The sequence below is a fragment of the Halictus rubicundus genome, chromosome 9, assembly GCF_050948215.1.
Source record: "Halictus rubicundus isolate RS-2024b chromosome 9, iyHalRubi1_principal, whole genome shotgun sequence".
Lineage (NCBI taxonomy): Eukaryota > Metazoa > Arthropoda > Insecta > Hymenoptera > Halictidae > Halictus > Halictus rubicundus.
Window position 1 is genome coordinate 14,107,022 of NC_135157.1, and position 25,291 is coordinate 14,132,312.

The following is a 25,291-nucleotide window of genomic DNA, read 5'->3' on the forward strand; positions in this document are numbered from 1 at the left end:
CACCGGAGGCGGCTTCGGCCTCCAAAAAACCTTGAGCGCGAATTCCCGAAAATTGTCGACGCCCAACGTTGGAACTCCTGGATTTTAATCAATCCTTGGAAAAAATCGCACGACCATAAACGCGGCATACAGTTGTGCGCTGTTCTGCGCAGTTAGGCTGCAGGTATGCTGCGTTTCTTTTCCTATTGCAAAGGCTGCAGGGTTCTGTCGAAATTGCTTATCACTAGACTGCGGATCTTTATGCATTTATGGTTTCTGAGAATTTTCAAAAAATGTTATACATACAAAATTCGCTACAAACGCTACTACCACTAAAAATTAGATTTCATTTGTTTCCACTTTCCTAAAATTTAAACATCTGCAGTCCACTTATCACATAAAATGGACGTTTGGTAAGAAAAATTGCAGAAATAATGTTTAATATTTTTGCGCCAGATTTGAATCAGACGATGTTAAAACATAATTCTTTCCTAGTGCTCTGGTGCTGGATGTATTAAAGGAAGTGTAGTCGGTTTGAACCCCTAACTTGGAAGACTGTTTTCATCAAGGATTTCCGCTAAAAAGAAATAATACTTGTTTCACTACTTGTCTAACGGTGAACTTCTCGAGCCATTAAAAGAGTTTCAACCCCTAACTTTGATCAACGCTCTCGTCCCTTCGACATGAAAAATTGCTGTTGAAAATCGTACACGTAACAATATTTTTTTCACGGTCCTCCACGCTAAGTGATTAAAAAACGACGTTTCCTTGTTAGTCGGTGATGGCGGCGTTTTCAGAAACCGCTGAGCCCCCACAAAAATGCTCTCGAGCCGAATGAAAGGTCCCCTCGGGTCCAGGCCTAACATCGTTCGGCTCTTTACATGATTTACGACGCTAACCGGGGGCGTCCTGTTCGCCTAACACCACTTCCAAAACCACGAGGAATCACTTATCAACATCTGAAACGATCGTAAAACAAGTAGAATAGAATAAACAACTCTTCGGAGCAAGGGGCAGAAAAAGGCAGAAATAGCTGAACATTTTCAGAGGGTGTGTGTTACTCGCCTAAGCTCTGTACCGTTTCCAAAATCACGATCGGATAGAGTCTGAGGCTGAGACGCGAAACAAATAGGAGCAGAACAAACAATTGCAGTTTGAAGCAAGGGGTTGGCTCGCAGAATTGGAAAAAATAGCTGAGAATCTTCAGGATCGTTTGCAGCGGGGGGGACACGTTCAGTCGAGCGTATTGTTCTTACAAAAGAAGTGTAACGCGTTTTCTGCGAGCTGCACAGAGGGCTGCGAGCCCGTATTTACTCTTTCAGGCGTTCCGCGAGCCTCGAAAGAGAATCCATTTGCGATTTTACACGCTACCCCGCGTGTCCCACAAAGTTCGAGTCCTCACTCTCTCTCTCTCTCTCTCCCTTCTTCACCCCCTCTGTCTCTCTTCATCTCGAGCCCTCTTCCGGATTTATTCCGGAGCTTGCGTCGCAGTAGGTGCAACGACCGTCTTTCCCGCGTGTTCCGTAAACAGTGAATGCCTGTCTAGACACGATTCGAGTTCTCGAGTTTCGGCCACTTCTTAACCCCTCGAGGACTGAATTTTTTCCACGAGAGGGGAGAAAAACAGCGCTGCCCGACAGAAAAACGCTATTTTCGAAACCGCTTTTTCCTCCGGAAATCGTTTATCTTCCGGTCGCTCCGTCCAGATACAAAACATTGATTCCCTCTATTTTTCGGTCGTGGACACTCGGAATTTGCGAACTATGCACCAAACAATTTGAACTTCCGCGCGACGTTGGCGAATTTTTATAATTCTCTGCTCTTCAGGGTTTGAAAATCGAGGCTCTACGAAATCTAGTGTGTACAATAAGAATTCCTAATACTGAAGGGATGAAAGCTGTTTCCTTAGGGGTTGAAACCAGAAACCTTTCAGTGACTTCAGAATTAGAACGTTGTGAAACTATTTGCTATCTCCATATTTTTTAAATGGGCAATCTTTCATGTCAAAGGGGTGAAAACAGTTTTCTAATCTAGGGGTTGAAACCACAACTGTTTAACAAATCCAGTCAAAAATTAAGGAACATTCTCCACAACCCCACAGCCTCCACGATTTCATCCACCCTTAAATTCAATTTACAATAAATCCCGGATGCTTCGGTGAATTTTCTCAACTCGAGTAGAAATGAACGGGTTGCAGGAACATAATCGGAAGCTTCGGTGAATTTTCTCTTCAGACTCGAGTGAAAGGGAAACGAACGGGCTAAGGGTTGCAGAAAAATAGGAAGTGCATGTTCGATTCGAGTATTTGCGTTGCCGGTTCGCCGGCGTAGTTAATGACGAGAGTAAAGTCCGAGTCCGCGATTATGATCGGAGTACCGAGCAGGTATAATCCTTTTAGGGGGGCGGTTCTGTACGCGGATGTTTACCCCATTACCCCAGATTTGTCGAGGAACATAATATCATCCACTTTCCGTCGGTGTCCGAGCGTTTGCAACGGACACGCGTTGTCGCCCTGGTCCTCGAGCGAGCTCGCTTCCGTGGACAAGGAGAAAAGCGACCGAAACCAGCGACAATATTCGCTGGAATCAACGCGAATCTGTACGCTCGTTGGAAATCGGCTTTAATCGGAACACTCGACGCCGTTGGTGCCAGATTAAACACGTTTCTGGTAACGATGTGTCTAACAGAACGCTTTACAGCGAGACCGGTTACATATTTTGTATTTTTACGAATGGAAAATGTACTTCTTTCTGCATCCTGTTTACCGCATGTCATCCCTAGAGTAAATGCGCGAACATTTTTGAATTTTTCATTACGTGTAAACTGTGGATCTGTATGCTGAATATTCTTTTTATCGCGATCTAAAAGCATACGGTATTCTTGATCACTTTTTCCTGTCGATGATTAGAATAGACAATTGAAAATTGATCAGAATATTAACTGGACTTCTCTTATTTGATTGCAAAATTCTAACGTCAGCAAAATGGAGGTCTGTCTGCAGGACTACTGAATGCAAACACAGTATCTTGTCCGGAGGATGCGGTCAGAATATTCCATTCATTGGTCCAGATGTTCCAGAAGCCGGACTTTTTTACAAGACTATGCGAAGACATTTACAAGAAAAAAAGCTGTTCGGATCACGAACGTTTTTATACTGCTCGGTTTCTCTCCCGTGCGAGAAGTTTACGACGCGTGTTACAAGCTGTGCACTGTGATCCCATGAAAAATGATTTATCACAGCGTGCCCCCTTGCCGCTATAGTAGCTGGACGAACGAGATAAATTTGCTTTGGAAAACGGACTCCCATCGCGAGGAATTAATTAATGATAATCGTGATAATGCTTTTCGCCGGGGCTGTTTTGTCGGATATGAACATATCGTTCGGTGCGATAATGAACGACGCCCCCGCGATCTCGCTGCGAGCAAAATAAATTCGGACTTTTTCGTGTAATCTCGCAGGCCTCAATTAGGGCGATTCTGTCAGTGGGAACGCGTTCAATCCGAAATGAGCGTTCCAACAGAACTCAATCGATTTAATTACGTAAAACAGGATCACAAGAAAATGGTGTCTAAACAGCTTCGTTCGACTGTGGATTTCGTTGTTGCAATTATGAGAGTAGACGAAATGCAAAATGCACAGAATTTACAAATACAGCTATATTATTTTCTGCTTGATAAAAGTTTTCTAGGGGACGAAGTAAACGTCTACGCAGTAAATGATTTTTATTTCGCATAAAAATCCGCAGTCTAATTATCATACTTAAGGGGCCGCTGCAGCGGCTGAAACAGGAAATTCCAGGGCACGCAAAAATACAATTAACGAACCGAAAGGACAGCGAGTTCTAAGCTCGTTTAAGACCCTGAGGAGGCGATAATCTCGACAAAATATTTCTGCAACACGACTCCGTCCTTTTTCCTGTTTTTCCGCTGCATCTTATCTCCTCTATCTATCGCTTCATCTCTCATACGCTGAGGCCTTATGGGTCCGGTTCGCATGTCCCAGGTTTTCTGCAAATTTTTCTGCAAAGTGTGGGATCTTTCATGTAATGTCATGCTCCTAGTAAAAGCCATTTACCGCGGGAGATAAGGGAGCTCCTGGTTACTAGAGTGTCTCTTCATTTCAGGGTACAAATCCCGACTTCAGAAATGAAGGACTCCGACCTTGCTGGGTCTTCCTACCCTCCTTAGAGAATTTGCAAAATTTCGACTTTCGTTATACGAAGAGCTTCCTTCGGGAACGATGATCTCCCTCGCAGACGACGATGATCTATGCTATTTCGTCTGAAAATTCGACGAGGGAGTACAGGTTGTTTCTTTGGCCGCCCCCAGGTGCATAATTTCCATTCAAGCAACGTGGAATATCACTTGGCAAAATTTCTGAGCAAAATTACGGCAGGCATAAACTGATTTTGATCGGTCGCGAGCTCGCAAGGAATCGCAAGCGAAGGGGTTGAAAATGGCGCCCCGGCAGTTCGCGCAGCCCTCGTCGAACGGGAATCGGCAAGGTTGGGGGGTCGCAGCATTGCGACCCCGGTGTGCACACATTTCTGTTGCGCCGTCGGTAGGGTAGGCACCCCGGCGAAGGAGGAGCCTCGAGGAAACGCCTGTCTGAGCACCCTCGACGCAACACGAGCCCCGGTAATTGGGTGCCCGGCTATTGTTTCTGTCGCTTGAATATATTTCGCAACGCGAACCGTTGCGCCCGCCTGCCCGAGGCTAATTAAATCGTGAGACGCCGTTTTGTCGTATCTTTCGACGCCGAACCTTCGATTCGACTGCTCTCCCTGTGGTGGCGGTCAACGGTGATCGGGGGTAGTTCATCCCCTATTCTCGCACCCCAGTGGAAATGAAACGATCGACGATCGTCGTGTGTGTTAAGTTTCCATCTAAAAATTATTTTCGAGGCGACTCGTTAGAACCGTGAAATCTGTTTCACCTTAAGGTTGGGTCCCGTTCATCCCTTATTATTCCCACCCCTCTGGCGAACAAGTTAAAACGAAATGCGTTCAATTTCCCTCGAAAAGTTATTTCGGGGCTGGTTCGCACTCGTTAAAACGTCGAAATTTGTTTCACCGTAAAGTTGAGCATCCCCTGTTTTCGCACCCCTCGGCTCAGAGCAAGTTGAAATGAGACGATCCAATATTTTGCTAAAAATTATTTTAACTGTTTTCGTTTATCGAGGTGAAAAATAATATATATATTATTTCTTTTAGAATAGAAAGAAAAAATGCAGGTAGAAAATAACACAAGGTTTAATAAATTCTCCGTAAATAATTTGATCGAGGAGAGTCGCGCGAGGAAGACGACATCTCGCCGAGCGTGTCAGGCTCGTCCGATTGGTCTGGAAAAGTGTGCATTTGCATGAACTTCCGCATCGCCTGATCATCGTCTGTAACGGTAAGATGGTCGCTATAGTGTCTCACAAGTCGCCGTGGCGGCTTGTTATCCGCAAGCTTTTTTAAATTGCCACCACCAAAGCGACTGAGTTGGTTCTGGCCGATGAAAGAGGAGGAGACGGAGAAAAGAGAAGACGAGGAGAAACGAGCAGCAAAGAGGAAACAGGGTGGCGGAATAAAATGTAGGCGACTACGCGAACGCGGACAGAGTAAGAAATAAAGATCAACAGACTGTGAATATGAATGGGGGAGAAGAGAAAATTCTGTATGTAACGCGCGCGTTAAGATGGCGCGGGAGGCAGGGAAGGAGAGAAAGTTAAACAGAATAAAAGAAGGGGAGGATCCCGAGTATTTACCGACCGAGCGAGGCAGAAAAAGCAGCATTGAAACAGAGGGGATGGGGATGGCCAGGGTAAGTGACGGAAAAAAAGGCGAAGCGTGTAAAACGAGGAATAAAGCGGAGGAAAGTCGTTCTCCTCAAAAGTGGTTGAAAGCGCGGGAATAAGAAATATTCCCCACACGAAAAGCGATCGCGTCGCAGACGATCGAGCGGGCTTGATCGTCGCCGGAAATCGCGAAGCGACTGCAATTATGCTCGAAAGCACGGCCACTTCTATCGCGAGCGATTCGACCAGGGATAAAATAAAGAAAATTCGATCCAAACCGGTCCGGACTGCACGGCTCACCGATTCTGACAGTTGTTTCTACGATTGAGACTATGTTGCAACCTGATTTCATCAGGTATCAATCATTCTTTGCTCGGGGAGAATTCATTGCTCCGAATTCTGTTCAACATCAATTTTTGGTACTCCAAAACATAGGAACTTTCTGTCAAAAATAGGTTCTGAATCGTGTCATTTGAAATCGCAATCCCTCCAGAAATAAACTGTTTGGTTAAATAAATATTTTGCAATGTTTCGTTGTAATTCTTTGTAACATACTGCTGACATTTTTCTGATTAAAAAGAGTCCAAACACGACACAATACTGAGCAGATTCGCTTGCTTAATTCAGGATGAAGACAACGAACACGAGCGTTCGGATAATGGAGGTTCCACAACATCGTGCATTAAACAAGCAAATACGATCCGAATTGTATCGTGTTTGGGCTCATTTTAACCAGGAAAATGTCACGAACATGTTAGCGACATTTTCATAAAGAAATCATTCGGCACAAAAGAGTTATTTTTTTACGTTCAAGCCAGCGATCAAGGAACAGAAATATTGAACAGCGTTTATACAGGACGTAATCGACATTCCAGTGTCTAGAAGTTTCCACATAAATCGAGACGTTACCGTGCAACGACCCCGTAGTTAATTACAAAAATCCATCACGGTCTCGAACTTTCCTTTCATCCTTAAAAAACGATTCAACTTGCCAAGTTCGTGGGTACTCGAAATTGCACGGAGATTCGGGTCGTTCGAGGCTGCGCCGCTGAACAAAGGCTGGGACAAGGTATCAAAATTGACCGACATTAATGCGAGGCTCATCCTCCGGCGGAACATATGCCGTTTCTGCACCTGCCCGATTGACAATTAGAGGAGGAACACGCTCAGTTGGCCCGACGAAACGGAAAGAAGGGGATAAAAGGCGAACCGTGGCCCTCTCCCGATCTCGGTGCCGTGTCGAAACGAGCGACAATCGAATCGCTCGAAAGCAACGAGAGAGATCCGTCTCTCTCTCTCTCTCTCTCTCTCTCTCTCTCTCTCTCTCTCTCTCTCTCTATCGGGCTCCGTAGCCAATAAGTCGCTCTCGTGCACTCGACATCTGCAACGAAAGACGTTGCACGAGGCGATCGTGCTTCTCGTCGAGAGCTACGGGAAGCACGATGGGCGTGGAGCGAGGGGGCAAGAAGCTGGCGGGGGAGGGAAGCCCGTCATAGCGATGGCTACGAGCTAGTACCAACAGTACAATCAGTAGAAACGACCCTCTTCAGACGCCTTAACCTCCAGTAAATTGTACAAACGTTCCAGCGGGAAATTGTTCACCTTTGTTCACCGCAGGCTCCATTTTCTGCTGAATTAACAGCAGAATTAATAAAAATAGTTTGCTCGGCCAATAGTTGAAAAGACCTTGCAGTAAACAATACTGTGAATCATGTATTTGTGAAGCTTCTTTTCGATATACCGCGGTATTCTAAAATGAACAGGCTCGTGGAAAAATTATCAACAAAATGTACTCAAATAAAATTGCTAGATTAGCTTGAAACTGCAGCCTCTTATTTCAAGTGTCAAGATCTATTAGTCACACTATAATTCGAATTTGTTCGGATGTCTGGAAAGTCTCGAACCCATCACTACCAACAATTTCGCAATGAAGCCACTACCCCAACGGAGTAACGAAGCAATTGTCTCAGATTTGAATAATTTGCTACGATTTCCACCACTCTCTGTCTTGTACACAGCGCGTTCTCGAGGCCATCGCTACTCCTGAGCCCGTCAACTGGTCACATTGTAATTTCATGGAGTCAGAAATACGTACAATGTGTCATCTCAGTATGCATTTGTTTAGACGCTCCAGAGGTATCGAACCCATCGCTACCAGCAATTCTACAATGAAGCCTACTGTCGAGGTAACGACGTAATTGACTCGGATTCGAATCAATTGCTACGATTCCCATCCCCACCACTGTTTTTCTACTGTTTCGTGCACGGACTCGCGAGTTCTCGATCCCGTCGCTAGTTACCGGTCCGACGTCCCGAGCCCGTTAAAGCCCACACGTTGCCCCAGGCACATTATACGAAAGCCTTTGTGCATTGTTTGAGCTTTCCCGGGCATTGTGCTTTCCAGTTACACACAGCTTGGATTCCCGTGCACTCGCGCGGCATCCAGCTGCGTTTCTACGCGTCCTTTTCCTTCCTGCTTCTCATCGGCGTTTCTTATCTCTGTCGTTCCCTCTTCCTTTCTTCGTCTTCTTCTTCTTCTTCTTCTTCTTCTCTCCCACTAGTCGTCACTGTGCGACGCCGCCGCCGCCGAGAACCGTATGATCCTCATCCCGATGCAGAAGCTTTACACGCCGCCTTTTGGACAGCCGTCTCGACGGGACAAGAAAAGCAGGAATACTCTCTGCCGGAAGAGGAGCACGCCGGGAACCGTCTTGCCGTCTGGGCTCTCCTTATTCTTCGGGACAGGCCACCGTGACGCGGTGCACGACGGGAAAAAGTCTGGATCCCGACAGGATACGCCTCGTACTCGCTGCCATCGATCCCTGATTGTCGATAGCTCACTCGCAGTCGGAGATAACACTGTGGCGGAATAATGCACTTCCAGTTTTAGATGCACGGTACGTCTCCTCAATGCATCTGAAAACTTCGGGACCGAAATGTTACTTGCATCGTGTACGGACAGTATTCTCTGATCCCCTAACGCCGACACATCGGTCGGACGATACTAATTCCGTGATACAACTCGGTTGTTTTTAATGATTTTTTTATTATACCATCACAGGAATATCCGTGACTCTTTCCCGGTTAAAACGATACCAAACACGATACCATTTGGATCGTTATTACTCGCGAAATCCACGATAAACTGGGACCTCTACTATCCGAACTGTTCAGGCAGACGCGTGTGTTCTGGTAAGGGAACAATTAGTTATAGCTATATTAATTATAGCTTTACTGGTTGGTACAGTGATTTGTGCTGTACAGAGTGATCCATAAGTCACTAGATGATTTAAAATTCGAATTTGTTTATGTAAGAATAATTAAATTTGAAAAAAAATAAAAGATTTATATTAAAATGGTCTAGAGTCTAAGGACTTTAACCACTCAATATATAGGTAGCTTTGGACGAATGGCGGGGAATTCAGACACGTCGGTTCGCATAATCGAGGTCCCACTGTATCGTGGACTAAACAAGTAAATACTATCAAAATTGTGTCGTCTTTGGACTCATTTTAATCAGGAGAACGTCAGGAACGTGTTCGCGAAGGTTTCACGAAAAAAATAATGAATTGTCTCCTGAGGAGTTATTCTGCAGAGAACATGACAGTTTAATTTCCACGCGGCCTATTTAATTCCACTTTTTCGTCGGATGCAACATTTTATTTCTTTGATGTCGCACGTACGTGACACCGGTCGTTAGGGACTCGTTCTCGGGAATCACGTATACGCGAGCCTGGCCGTTTAAGCGTCGGGATACGAAATTTATTCAAGATGAATTTTAAAACGACAGGAACACGCCCGGCCACGTGAAACGCTGATATCTTCCTCAGGGAAGGTACAAGATGATTCATGCTCGTAGCTGTGTGCGTATCTTGATCGATAAAACGGGTGGATGGGGGAAAAAAGCGAACGTGTTCCGAGCGGTTCGACGTGTGTCGAGTCGAACCACCGAATAATGCTCTCTCTCTCTCTCTCTCTCTCTCTCTCTCTCTCTCTCGCTCTCTCTCTCGCTCGCTTCCTTCTGGAAGCGGAATTTTTCCCGTCGCTAATTGCTGCGGGGTTAAAAAGACTCGTACCGCTTTTTAATCGGCATCCGCGGCGACGCTAATTTCAATTCGCATGTAATATTTTCGGGCTAACGCGTGGCGATCGATGTTTAATGCAAAACTGCTGAAAGTTGCATAATTTTCTGTTTGAAGCATCATTACTTCATATTAAAAATCTTTTTGAAATTATTTTATATTCACAGTGGTTAGTCCGCTCTTTTATAAGACCCTCAATTTACTAAGGATCCGCTAAAATATAAATAATACATTTTCGCAGGCCATTTTACAAAACACAGCAACGAAATCCTCCACGGGAAAATTTCTTCGGGCCAAATAAAATAAGAATATTACTAATCTTGATTACAACAGCCTTTCTCCTGGCAATTCACCAATTCGCGCACGCGATAAACAAAGATCCTTGTCCTCGTTAAAGACAAAGCGAATTTCGACAAGCAGAATCGATCGAGACACAGTTTCATTCGATTAAGCGGCCGCCGCGGCCATTACGAAACTTTTCCATTACCTCGGAAAAACAATTGATGATACTCGAATCTTAGGATCAAGTTAAAGTTCCGACATCCAACGTCCATTATCTCGCGGCGCGCCGGTTCCACGGTGCGCGTCTTTTCTCGAATCCGCGAGGAGAGATAGAAGAACGTTGCCAAAGAATCTTCCGGTAATTTCCTGCAAGGACTCGGAAAGAGACGAAGGACCGAGGGGCCATTTTGTTCGAAATCAACGTGGAACACGCTTTGTACCGTCGCCAAAACGGATCCCCAGCCGGAATTGCTTTCGGATATCGATGTTAGCCGGTGCAAGACTGTTGCAACACGCGATTTATTTCCGGCTGGACCGGAAACCTTCTCCGAGACCTCGATGGACGGTTCTCACGAGCCCCGATCGCAACGGCTCCTGCGGAATTCGTTCCTGCAGAATTTTCACCGACCGTGTTACTCGCCTAACTTTAACGAGCTTTTCATTTCATCGGTCCTGAAACGTCGAGCTTCGTTCCGACGATTTTTCGTCCTTGCAATTCGCGAATTTTGCCCTGATCAAACGATCTATGAAAATGTTCTCATTAAGAAACTGGAAGCTAAAACTAAATGTTCGTCTGAGGAGGAAATATTCTGTTAACACGTTAAGTGGCAAAAATCAACCCCAGAGAATCTCACAAAATCGGTGAAATTCAATTAATGAAACCGAAACTAGAGATTAAAAATGTATTATAGCGGATGCTGTCTTAACCCTTTTGAATTCTAAAGATCCTAGTAAAATTCGGTTTATCTGGACATGTCACGATAAAAATGATTTTTTAAACCTAGTCAAAAATCACTGTCAGTCATATGTGACTGACGTGGCAGTTAACGTGTTGAGAAAATAATTAATGAGGTTACGGAAAGTACACCCGAAAATTGGAATGTGTTTAATCCTCACTGCGGATCTTTATGCAAAATAAAAATTGTCTACATCGACTGCAAGAAATTGGTACCGAGTGGACATTTCTTCTCTTTCTCAATAACTTTAAAAAGCTGATGCTCTCGATAATTTTACTCGTTCAAATTGAACGGAAAATTCGCAGGCTAATTATTACTAGTATATTATACTAGTTATTGTTACTAGTGATTGAGAATGGTCGATTTACCTCTAGGTAGATTTCGGAATGTGGATTGAAGGTGTTGTTGACCGAGTGAAGAGAGACGTTGAGGTGCGGCAGGCTGTGGAAGACCTTAGCGAGCAGCGGAACCGTGTACTGTTCGGGAAGCTGCTGACCGCCCGCCATTTTGGAGAACCCTTGTCTGCCGAAAACCCCGTTGAAGAGCCCCTCCTACTCGTCAAGACATGCTACGAGGCCTGCAACAACAACCAGTCACCGGGTTAAGAGTCGCTTCCGGCATTTTTCCCTCTCTCCCTCTTCCACGTCCTCTGTTTCGCATTTTCAGACCACTTGAAAACGCTGATTAATTTTCTTACGAGTCCCCCCCCCCCCAAAATTACAGCATCAACGTCTTTTATTCAATTTATTCTGGTATAATAACACGAGTCAAACCTGTAAATAAAATTTCATCGAAACTTTACTTCGTTAGATTTAAATCTTACAAATTTCGAAATTATAAAGCTGCCATCCGGAAGGATTAAATACTCCATTCAAGCAGATATTAAGATAAAAATCGCACGAATATTAAATGGATTCCAGCACGAATATTAAATGGAGACCAGCTCAATATTAACAAGACAATATAAAGAGAATATGAACTAAAACCGGCCTCGACTCCGAGTAATTTCAAGTTCAGTAAAACAGAAAAAAAAAATCAACAATGTTTCAAAAAACAACTTCTCCGGCTCGACCAATTACAAGCTAACAGAAACGACGCGTCGAGCAGTAAAAACAGCATCGCGAAGGTAGAAGCGTCTGAAACCAGCGGTGAATCAGGATCGCGCGGCACGGAGTAGCTCCGCAAGCTAATTAATCATTAGCAGAAACGAATCTGCGGAATAAATGCAGCATGCCTTCCGGATTAAGCGAGCATAACGCTTCCCATCCGCGTTCCTCGCCGAAGGAACGGTTTCCTCGATTCGCGGAGCAGGTCTCTCTCGGCAGGAGCACGAGATTCCTCTCGCCCTTTTTCTCTTTTTCTTTTTTTTTTTTGCCTCGCGATTTTCTCGTTTCTCGGCAATTTTCATTTTCCTGCGCACACTGTTACAACACACACACCGGCACGTCGAGCCTCGCAAAAAGGAGAAGACCGCCGCCGCAGCCGCCTGAAACGGTGGCCAAGGTAAACGATCTCTCCGATCAGCTTCCAATAGATCGGCGCGCGCCGGCCGTTCGATAACTCCGTAAAGATTGCCGGGGAATTTAAAATTGTTTATTAACATCGAGTTTCCAGCGATCCCGAGAACCTCGACGATCGGCAAAAATCCGCTCGAACGAATAATCGGTGAGGCGGGATTAAATTCTTCGGGATTTTTCTCGGCGCAAACTCGCTTTCGATCCTTCGAGCCCGTCGACCCTCGGACTATAGTAATTGCGACGGTCGGATCGACATGGAAATGTTAATTGTCTCGGCTGGTTTTATAAATTCTTATCAGTGCTCCAGACGATGAAATGTTTCGGCAACTTTGTAATCAAGGTTAGGAAAATTTTTTAATCAACACGTTCGTCGCCGCGTCACCCATACGTGGGTGACGGAATTATTTGTGCAGGTTTTAAAATGAATTTTTCCGTCGATATATTCATTGTACTAAACTTCATTAGGATCTGTAACATGCAAGAAAGTTGGAGAATTACTCGGTAGTCATACATTTAATTTCTTGCAATTTTTATTTCATTAAATAACTTACTTCGATTTTATGGAATTTTTGGGGTTTCTAGTTCGGCGTTCAAAGTGTTAATGCGTAATTATATTTTCTCGTAATACAAGAGATGTAGGAAGATGTAATTTGAAAAGGAATGTCTCCTGTGTGTCTGCGCGGCAACCTACGCAAACAATGGCGATCTATCGGCAAGCGATGTGTTTGTCAACAGAGCCTTGACACACAGCCATGAACTGCGTCGCAGACAATGTCCCTGACAAGCCGCAGTACAGTAAATCCTTAGCCGGAGAGGCAGCCTGTCATCGCGACACGTGGCGAATCGGATGTAACTGTCAGGGTCCCCGGTTGACAGTGAAACAGCCCTCCGGACGACGAGGGCTAATAATTCGTTAAAAAGAATCTCGAGATACTTCCGGACGAGGCACGTGTTCTCTCCTCTCTCTCTCTCTCTCTCTCTCTCTCTCTCTCTCTTTCTCGCCAGCTGTAGAAGAGAAATAGAGAGAGAGAGAGAGAGAGAGAGATGAGAGTGGAGCAGCTGGCACAGATTTCATTAATTAAGCGCTCGTTGCTTCCACAACGCCGCTTCGAGCGTAATTGAATCAGTCCCTGGCAAAGCGTTTTCGGAGCATCGGCATCGGCCGACGTTATCTAACAAAGATTAAACTGCGTCGACCGGGATTCGATTCGTATAGCTAAACGATGTCCAGACAATGAAATTGGACTCACTCTCTCTCTCTCTCTCTTTCTCTCTCTCTGGCTCTCTCTTTCGGAATTGCCCTCCTCCTCGGTCGGTTTAATGGCACGCCAAATCGGGTAATCGGTCTCTGGCAAATATTAGGCTGTCCAGTAAATAACGAGGATTTCTGTGAACCAAGTATGTTGGTTTGTGGAAACGGTAACAGACTCTGTGCACCGGAAGCTGCAGCTTTCGCGGATCAGCCGGCATTTTGTAGATTATCGCGTTGCCACGCATCCGTGACGCCCGTAATGCAGTTTAAATAAAACTAGTTGCATTTATTTTGTGTTACCTGGAATCATTTAGTGTTTAGACTCACATATTTGTTGATAATTATTTATTTTACAAATGGAGGGAAGTGGAGAACCAGTTGATCTAGCGAAGAAGCGAGCATTTTATCATGAATTTCATTTTATCATTTATTTTATTCAAAGCTGAGGTGGAAGGGATGCATGAATCGTGGATTCTGAAGGTTCGCGTAGAAACGGAAGAAAATTGTACACAAAGGAAATTAATTCGTTATAAAATAGACTTCCTCTGTGTACAATTTTCTTCCGTTTCTACGCGAACGTTCAGAATTTCCCGGTACCGAATAAAACGAACTCTGAACTCTGACTATGGCAAAAATAAAACTGTAATTGTGAAATGTGAAACGTAAGCGTACCACTTTCCTTCTTCTGGTAAAATAATTAAATTATGAACATCTAATGGACAAAATTGAAAATTACAAGATGGATTGTAGAATTTAAATATCCAAGCAATAAAAATCGTAGGAGATTTTAAGTTTTGCCAAGTTTCCTCTTTCAGATAAATGGTAACTGTTTGCGTCTCGAGTGTGCGATCGGTAAAATATGATAGCGAGGACAGGGGGTGTAAACGTTGGCCAATGGAGTGAAGTTTGCCACGAAGTGCACGCTTTCCCAGCGCGGCAAGAACAAAAGCAAAATGAGAGAGCTGCTTCGAAGAGGATAGAGTTCGATTGGATAGCTTGCCTGGCTCGATTTACATAGAGACCACGATTCTATCCATTCTTCAGCGGAGCCACGCCCACGCGTACATCCTTTATCGTCGTCAATTTCGAGACTTATCCTCGGGAGCCAAAGTGCTCCTCTCCCTCTCTCTCTCTCTCTCTATCCTTAACCAGAAATTGTCTCTCGCAAAACGAGAGCTTGGTCATACGTAGCCGATAAAACGTAGGATTTAGTGACGAATCGAGCGCCGAATGGAATATTAATGCGTTCGATACTATTCGAAATTGATGGTTTCCGGCGGAATCGTCGAAAATGGGTCAACGAGATGCGTCGTCGCGGAGCTGTGCTATCTGTTATCTGCCCCGGACCGCCAATTGCACGCGGAATTTTCCCTGGTTTCACCTTATCGTCTCCCTTGGCTAGCCTCGATACCATTTTCGCGATACTAAACGACACACTGCAAATACATTCCTCCCATCTGCACCAACACGATCAAACTTTGCACGCAAATCTCATTGGACACGCGGAAAGACATAATTTAGCAATGTTCTCTTCCCGGGTGCAGGATTGCAGGTCATATCAAGGTCGCTCGAATTTTTCTTAATAGACGCAATTTTCACGCTGTGTTTTCTTCAGTAATTACTGCGGATTTTCACAGGCAAAATAAAAATGATCTAAATTAGTTCGGAAACTAATCAAAATTGAGAAACCGAGACTATATTATTTTTGAAAAATAAGTCATATTCCAATCAATCTTTCAGCAATCGAAAATAATGTACTGATTATTGTAAAAATTGTAATGCGCTAAAAATTGAGTTAAAAAGAACTGTTCCAAGTTTGATGAAAGAAAAGGAATAAAAAAATAAGTGGTACATCCACAGCATCCGATTGACGTAACAGAATCTACGAGGAAAAACACAGTAAATTTGCATCCAGTCATACAGATTCGCTCAGCAAGCTCGTCACCTCGCGACAAACACTGCGTGTCCCAGCGGCAGTTGCGCAACCATAAAGCTGGTCTTGCGAGGAGCACGTGAATCGTATTCAGCTTGAGACAAGGACACTCGGATCGCGGCATCCTTCGCCGAAGGGAGACCCGGGTACATTGTGTCAAGAGACGGAGCAGATGTAACGTTGTTTAAAAGCCTGGGGGCATATTTCTAGCCGCGGTCTGTTCCCACGACGTTCCCACCACCGCCGCGAGGAAGTTCAAGAATGGACCCAACTTCCCTCTGCTACGCCTCCGACGGCTTCCCTTGCCCTTCCTCCCTTCCGAGGCTCTTCACCCCCTCCCCCAGCACGCTTTCGTCCTTTTTGTTCGACGTGCTTCGGAGCCGCGTTTAGGATGGCGACGGGAAGACAAAGGGCCAGAGAGGAACGCGAACTTTGACCTTTTCCCCGTCTCCCTTAACCCGAGGAAGTTATTTTTGCTCGCAGTTAATCGGCGGTTGATGAAGAGAGTCGAATTACTACATTTCGATTATTTTATAATGCTTTTTCTGGAGATTTTTGGTTAGCGTGACTGATCCAGAGTGTGAAATTTTGGAATATTCTTTGGTAGATCGTGAGCTTTATACTTGCTGAATGTTGTTCTTGAAGCATTAACTTCATTCATTATGCCGGGGATTTTTAGGAATTATTTTTAAGATCGTAGTACCCTGCGATTATATATGGCAAGTAAAATTACCCCCAATCGGACATTTTTAAAAATGTTAATAACAGGAGGATGTTCAAGAGAATTTTTCTATACGGAATTCAATGTTAAAACTGTCCTACAAAAAAGTTTCGCGTGAGAATAAATAGCGCAACAGTGTTTAAAACAATCAGGAATGGCAACGAGTCGACAACCCCCAGATATCGACCAATTGGACAATTTTTAAAAACAGTACCGATAAGAGGAGATCAACAAAAATTTATCTACGTGAAATTCATTATTGCAGTTACCCCATAAAAAATGTTCGTGCAGAGACAACTAATAGGAGGGTGTAGAAAAAATTATCCGTTAATAAAACTCCGGTTTCCTCTCTTTTGGTGTTCTTTCGTCCTTTTTGTGCAAGTAGCCCGCGCTTCGGCCGGCGTTTAGAATTCCAGGCGAAGACAAAGGGCTAGACAAGAACGCGAACTTCTCCCTTTTTTCCCTTTCTTCCTGGTCTCTCCGGTTTTTAATGCCGGATGCCTCGACGGTCGGCCAATTTCCGCGGGAATTTTTCATGCGGCTCTCTCCGCACTCGTCCTGGAATTAACTTCGGAAAAGGTTACCGATTGTTGCGGCTCTTCTCCCGGAAGTTACTCTCCGTCCAAGCTCCGACGCCCTTCGTTCCGTTTCGCCACTTGAATTTCGCTTTCCCTCGGACCTTTATCTACCTTCTCTCCGGGACTGGGAATTAACGAAATTTTTGTTTGCTGGGGCTCCGTGTGCTTAACAAACGTCAGTTTGGAAGCCAAAATTCAACCCTTTGTCCTAAGACCTTTTTCACATAGAGCACCCGAACGTTGCTTCCTAAAACCCCTCCGTTTTGTCAAGTATAAAATTCCGTCATTTTGTTCGTATAAAATTGAGCTAGTCTATCCCTCGTTTTTCAGTCAGTACAATTAATTTCATCAAATCCTTCTTTGGAGATGAAAGAACGCAGAATACAAGTTCAAACGTTTCGTTAGAACCAAGGATGATCGTTACGATTTTGTTTTTTCCCCGGAGACAAGGACAATGTTTCTTGTGCAATTCTCTTATGGCAAACTCGTTCCCGCGAGACACACCGTCGGGGAGATGTTCTCGTTTAACCCTCGCCCTATCCGCAGTCGCATCTTTGCACCGGCGGACCGATTTTCCCGCGATTCCTCGCGCCGCAGCCGCATACCAGTGCACGCGCGACCTTGCGCACGTGACTCGGATGATCATGCGAACCGCCCTACCTCTCTCTTTCTCTCTCTCTCTCTCTCTCTGTCCCTCTGTCGCGAATTCCCGCGACCGTTGAAATAATTACAGAGCGGTGGCGGCGAGACGAGCCAGCGAATTGTTCGGGAGAGTTATTCGGGCCGATCGCCGCGGAATGCGCGACAACCTGAGAACCCGGTGAACTCGTTCCCGCGAGCAGGCCAGACAGAAATTCCGCGTCCGGCCACTCTGACCGAAAGCTTATGGTTGGTCGACATGATGGTCGTCGGAGGGCCCGGCGTCGTCGATTAATATTGATCCGGCTCCGTGAACTTGAGAGACGGTTCAACTGGCCGATCGTTTGAAACCATTGTTTGATGTCTTTATTGGACGAGATTATGGTTGGGACCCTGTATGGCTATCCTTGACGATTTACTGGGAGATATATCATGGCTCGTGGGGGAAAATTTTATCGCAAAAATTAGTACCACAGTGACAACTTTCAAAGAATTTTGAAACACAAAACGCTATCTATGTAGCTCCCGTATCTTGCAGTTAATGCAAACAATTATTTTGCATAAACATTTGCTAACGATTGAATTATCTAACAATGCAATACCTACGGCGAATGTTCAAGCTTAGGAAGTTTGTCTTTAAATGCGAGGGTCGCAACCTTGTTGGACGGTTGGGTAATTTTTGTTCTAAAATTGAGTTGATTATGGTTGACAGGGGCTGCATTATTGGAGATGATGCCTGGTAAGTAGATGTAACAATTCTCTTTCAGTGGCTACAATGGATCTGTTACTATTGTAATGAGCTTGAACGACGATAACGCACCGTTGGATCGTGCAACGCTCCATTTTGTAATAGGAAACTGCACCGTGGCAGAATGCACATGACAGACGTCAAGTGTCGCTTGTCGAAAGCCATTGTAACAGAAATGCCGGATAATTTAATCGGGCTATCTCTCTCGGCTCGACGACAATTGCTCTCGTAACAATTTTAACAGAATTCTGTTCTTAACAAGGGAGAAACAGGTTGCTGTTCAAAGGTTGGAAAATGACAGCTCGGTGAAACACAAACAGGGATTCGGAAAACATAATTGCAGTTACTCCACAATACAGCTGTCGTATAATATCGAATATAAAAATTTGGATCTATGAAAAAATTGTCTTTGAAAATTGTCACACGGTTGTTATACGTGTCCGCGACTGCAAAAATATAAAATATAAACGTTTTACAAAGCCGTTACATTTCAATGAAACGGGAAAATAAAAATAGCACTGTGCGATCACAGTCGCAGAAATTAAATTTTTTTTCAAAAATACCAGAGTCGTCGTGTTCGAACGAACGTTTCACCGATCGAGAATCAAATTTGTCATGCTCGTTATTATAAAAATTGAATCAAACAGAATTATTGCAGAGGGGGCTGTGGGGTGCATTTTTCGCTACGGCAAAAAGGGGGTATGTAAAAAATGAATAGCTGCTGAATTGGATTGTTGGATGCAGCAGGACAGCATGGGAAGGGAAAACGAAGCTTCTCTCGGCGCTTCTCGCCGGTTACCGGATTTGTTTCCGTCAACAAGCTGGGAAGAATTACGCGGGCCGCTTAATTGAGCGACACAGAGAGGCAATTATGTTATTAGAACGATTCTCCCTCTCTTTTTCACTCGGGGTCGTTGACGATCCACTTCCTTCGTCCTAATTCGACGCTATTTATAGAAAATAGTGGTGAACCGCTTTAGAAGGCCAATTCGAAGAAACTGCATCGACTGCGCCGAGGGTTATTGAACTGCAGTGTGCACCCCCTGTACATCTGTTCTTCTCGCATTTTTCGCAATGAAACTCCGCCGCTTTTATTGCTTCTTTGCAAACAAAAAATATCCTCAACATTTTTACTACAATTCTAGCACTCGTACCAGCACTAAAAAATACGGGGATTCATTATTTATTGAACTGCACTGTGCAACTCTTGTGCATCCGTCCTCGCATTTTTTTTTATGAAAACAACCCCACCATTGTTACTGTCAGATGCCTTAAAATTTGTACTATCATTGAAAAATATAGTATGCAATTTTTTAACCCGTAAAGATCTTTAAGAGGGAAATTTCCAACCCCTGTGAAATTGAATTAATTTTTATATGAGAAAAAATGTTACCATTAATAATTTTGCTTGTTTAATATTCTTTTGGATACTTATCCAATTTATCGGATGATCATCAAATATTGAGAAATAATTAATACCGCCTCGCAACGAAATAATTGTTAACATAATTTTCTGGGGTCGTTCAAAAATAATTGAAGAAAGTAAATACCGCATTACAACAATGGACTCTATTGTCTTGCTATTTCCATTCTTCCCTGAATTTTGTATGCGATCAATAGACCGCGGAAGTTCATGCAACTTCCCACTTTCAAATGCCGTTTCACAAGAACAGGATAAAAAAAAAAGAATATCTTTTGTCTGACAAAACTAGACCGCGGATTTCGTGCATTTGTGCAACATGCACGTGCACTTAACATTAAATAATCGAGAGCACAATGAGTGCTCGGATGCCGATTTTATGCTCCAGAAACATTTAACAAAGAAATCCTCTTCGAATAATTAGATTTTTTAATCGGTAATTCGATTAAAAAATTCGTTTAAACCCGGTTGGGGGGGGGGATAAATCGAACAATTTTTTGCTGTTTTAAGTTCCTCTATTTCGAACAATTCGCAATGCTTTTTAGGTGCATCGATGCACTTTCCAGTGACCAAACGCCCAGGAAAAACGAACTCTCCGCATTAATTTACTGTCCCTCTTTCAAACGATAATATAAAAAAAAATTCAATTAAATCGAAAATGCTGAAAATTGTGTACGAGTTTTCTTGTTTTCCATTTTTCAGCCGACTGCAACGCTTCGCAAGTGCATCGATGCACTTCCCAGCGACCAGACGCAGTCGAGAAAAATTTCATTTTTTACTTTTTCCTCGCCGTTTCCAACAAAATTTAATCGCACAACAGCTTGTGTTAAAATTCGCATTAAAAACGGTACAATTTGCGCACAAGTTTTTCCCTTTTCCGCTGTGCAAGAGTTCGCAAAATTTCGCAACAGCGTCGAACGCTGTGCAGCACTTTCCCAGGAAAAGCGCGTGGGTTTTTATGCTTATTTTTAAACCGATTCGGTATGAAAAATAGAGGCACCAAACTGCGTAGGAACGTGCTCGGTGCGCGAGCGGCGAATATGCTAATTATTTTCGTGCCGACGCGCCGGTCGAGGGAAAAAGGTGGAAGAAGCACGGGATCAGAAAAAAATCCGATAAAATAGCACGGTTACAGGTGAGAAAAAAATCCGATAAAATAGCACGGTTACAGGTGAGAAAAAAGTTCCGCGTGCTGAACATCAGGAAACGATTCCTGTTTCTTGTTTCTCCCCGTGTAACGAGCGTAGACAACGATTCCGCAACCGGTTAGGATTATCTTATCAGGGCCTGCGTTCCTTGCCACGCATCGCCTTTTTCCCGACACGGTTTTTACACCGTGCCGATAGTTTTCTCATTGACGATTCCTCGAATTGCCCCGCATGCCACGGGAATGAATCACTATATTCGTTTAAAGGGCCTGCATTGCAATTACCCAGATAGCTAAATTCATTTCCGTATGGCCGTCGACTGTGCGGGTATTTTTGAAAGTTTATTCGGCAAGACTTCCCGCAATTGCAATTCGACGACTAAACCGCGTATCTTTATGAAAAATAAAAATTTTCCAAGTCAATTGTAAGAGGTAGGGATTCAATAAAAATGTGATTTCTCTTTCGATAATTTTAACAATTCACGGGGAGATCAAACGGTTGGTTGTTAATTAAGAACTTCGCAATACATCCGCGAAGGATGATAGCAATTTTCTTTGTAATCCAACAGGCAACATTGAGTCACGTCGTTTGATAATTTCTTTCGAGATTAGTATTGCCAAGAAAAATTGTAATGTTTGTCTCGGATACAATTGTTGGAAATTCCGCTTAGACAGCTTGCGAAACGAAATGATTATTGTGTTGCAAATGCTTTGACCGTGCATTTAAAATTAAATATTCTGGATTTATGGCGAAAGTTGACCAGCGAAAACAGGGGAAAAATTTCAACACAGATTTGGTACTCTTCGCTGTCTAGTTGGAAACATTTGTTAAATTAAACAAAGGTAGCAATCCTCATTTTTACGGATTATAGCTCATAAAAAACGCGGTAATCCTATTTTGCTGCGTCCCTCTCCCCGACAAATGCCGCAGAAATCCAGCGAGGAAGGCTTGCGAAATATTCCAGCCCAGCGTTACAACAAATATTAATTAATTTCTCAATTTCACAGATTATTCCATAATAAAAATACAACATAAATTCCCGCAATAATTCATACACACCGTCAACACTCGAGAATCAAGACTGCGCGGGAGCTTCGTTGAAAAACACAGGAGCCATTTAGCAATTTTCTTTCTGTCTTCAATAATTAAACGAAATTCAAAATTACATATTAATTATTTTCATCTTTCCACTGCTTCACATTTCTCCTCTCGTTTTTCCCATAAATTGTACGAAACAGAAGCAAAATCAAAATTTTAAACAACAATCCTAACAATTCTAATTAATAGAAAATAATGGGTAGACACAGTTCAATCTTTTCAATCTTTCTTTTCATATTTCACGTATTGATTTTCGTCATAAATTCATAAAATCTGCTGTCTACTTATAAATGAACAAAAAAAGAAAAATTGCTGAAAAATACCTGTTCGCACGAAATCCTCAGGTCCAACGGATATCGTCAAAGTTGCAAGTGTAAAAATGCAATGAATAATGCACTGAAAAGAGTCTCCAACACCGCCCCAAGTTAACGGATATTTGTCACGGGAGATCGCAGGAAGACGCCCACTAACGACGCCGACTAATTGAAGCGGAATTAGACCGAGAGAAGAGATCGCTCGGATTTTTCCTTTGTCGATCGTCGAGGATCATGAGTCACAGGTTCGCCATTATGCTCTCTGGATCGGAGAGGGAGAAAGACAGAGAACGAGAGCGAGAACAGGAACAGCAATGTGTACCGTTTCGATAATTCATCGCGGAATTGTTTAAACTCTCGCCGTGTAATTTCTGTGTTTTCCGTGCAGGCGCGCGTAAAATCAAAATGTACGAGCAGCGCCGAGCCTCCGATTAATTATTTCGCGGCCGTAATTTCTCCGACGTGCTCCGCGCGCCTGTGTGTACAACCAGCGCGCGGGGATTGTTTAAAGAAGAAAAAAGAAAAAAAAATAATAAAAAACCGTAGATGATTTAGCCGGTCGATCCGCAACGTGGGAAAAAAGCAGAGAATCGAAGTTTATCGCTACCGAGGAGACGGTCGACGAGCTACTATCATAGTGAACGAGGCTTGGCGACAGTATCGGCTATTATCTACAACGGTCTGGCCTTTTTTTCCCATCCTGTAATATGTGGCTTTGATAACGGGAGTGATAAGACGTATGCATTCGGTTGATTCGCGCTTTTGTTTGTTTTTTTCTTCCTCTCCGGGAACGATAAGATAAAGGAGACGATTCTTTTCGGTGGGTGCGGTGAACTCTCAAGGTCGTGGGCTTGGTACAGCCGAGAGAAGACAGGATGATTGTTCGAGAGAGTTATTTGCATTTTTTTCGGAGCTGTGAAGCTCTGTTGAGGTTTTTCGCCGGTGAAATGTTATCAACTAGACAGTATTGCCGATTCGAGGACAGACAAACGGTCCTTGAGCAAACCAAATAGGGGCGAACCCACAATTACAAATGGCGGACACTCGGAAATCTGTACGCGGAAAGAGTAGTTTCACCGACCACTTTTCTATCGCTAAAAATGTTCACAATGCGAAGTTTCGCAGAGAATTTCGGATATGCGGGCCATCGGCAATATGGCTCCGAAAGAGGAGGGGAGAGAGAACGAGATACGGAAATCGAAAGAGAGAGAGAGAGAGGGGGGGCGGGGGGTTTGAGCAGAGGGCGCCCGGGAGTTCATTCGCGAAAGTTTTCTCATTGTCTCAGCGCGCGGGCAAGTTTCCCGTTGCAATTCCGCGAGATAAGTATCGACAGCTCGTCGCCGGTGCCCGTGGCGGGTACTTAGCATCGAGGTTCATTTGCAACGAGCTTTTAGCGTTAATAATGTCCCCGTGGTCCGGGGCCCCGGCTTGTTCATGATTATGGGAACAGCCTGAGCCTTGAGCCTCGGTCGACGCGGCGCGGCGGCGTCGGGAAGAAGAGAGGGCGGTCGTCTGAGCGTCGCGGCGCCCCCGGGCCGACTTATAATCCAGTACCATGATTTCCTTTTTACGGGGTTGCAATATTAAACGAGCGGCGACGGAGCTACTCTCCGAGCCTTTTAAAACGCCGCGGATCTCGCCAAACTTACCCGTAAAACGAGACCACGATACGTGGCTATCTGGCCGGGGGATTTTCACGCGATCTAACGACTATGCAAATCGAGACCTCGTTGTGGATCCTCCTTTACCGTCGCTTTTCCTTTGCTTCTTCTTCTTCTTCGCGCTTTTTCACTTGTTAGCTGTCAATCTTTTAACGCTATTACGGCTCTGGCAAAATCGTTTCATGGTATACGGGCTGGAAATCATTTTTGACCTCAGTCCCCGTGCTTCCCTCCAGACGATTTCACTTGAAATGTTATCTTCGATTGTGTGAATCGTTTATAATATGCTCATCTGGTTTCGTTAATTCCTGGTTTGCTTATTAACACCCTTACTACCAGCGTTTGTATCAGTCTAAGGCGTCAGCCTCAGTTTTCATAGTTACAAAATTTTTTTTGCACTCTTGTACTATTCATTTTCGTACCAAATTTTTTTGTACGGTAGTTTTAATATTGAATTGCATGTAGAAAAATTTCGAAGAACATCCTCCTACTATTGACATTTTTGAAAATTGTCCAAGTGGTCGATATTTGCGGGTTGGTGACTCGTCGCTACATCAGTCACTATTTCTTCTATTAACAGATTATTTTTTTCAAACTCTTGCACTATCTCTTTTCGTACCAAATTTTTTTGTAGGGTAGTTTTAACATTGAATTGCATGTAGGAAAATTTTCAAGAGCATCGTCCTACTACTAACAATTTAAAAAATTGTACAAGTGGTCGATATTTGGGGGTTGGTGACTCGTCGCTACATCACTCACTATTTCTTCTACTAACAGATTATTTTTTTTCACACTCTTGCACTATCTCTTTTCGTACCAAATATTTTTGTAGGGTAGTTTTAACATTGAATTGCATACAGGAAAATTTTCAAGAAGATCCTCCTACTATTAACATTTTAAAAAATTGCCCAATTGGTCTCCACCTCCAACACATCAGTTAACGAAAAATTGATTTCTGATTTTTGCTCCCCGTGTGACCGAGTTGCCCTAAGCCCTAAGGGTAGCGCATGCTCGGGAGTCGCGGTTTTAACAATGGTCGGCGAACGTGTGCGACCCCGTGTAGATGTATCGCATATTCGAGGCCGAGCTTTGTGTCCCGAGGTTTCAATTATCAGGACAGAGAGATGGGAACTTCAGGCGAACTCGGCTAACTCGCCGGATGATGGTTGTCTCGCATTCGA

The 25,291-nt window shown here is 44.0% G+C and overlaps 1 protein-coding gene across 4 annotated transcripts in view; it reads right to left on the reverse strand.

The window, feature by feature from the left end:
• Positions 1–25,291, reverse strand: part of Tty (tweety) — a 56,194-nt gene that overhangs the window by 8,780 nt on the left and 22,123 nt on the right. For 3 of the 4 annotated variants that reach the window (XM_076793163.1, XM_076793162.1, XM_076793159.1), the window contains exon 2: positions 11,450–11,658. In XM_076793163.1, the coding sequence (XP_076649278.1) occupies positions 11,450–11,587 (138 nt within the window). In that variant the 5' untranslated portion in view covers positions 11,588–11,658. Of the gene's footprint in view, positions 1–11,449; positions 11,659–22,458; positions 22,605–25,291 lie in introns of those variants that run through there. The other variant, XM_076793160.1, reaches the window with a different exon arrangement.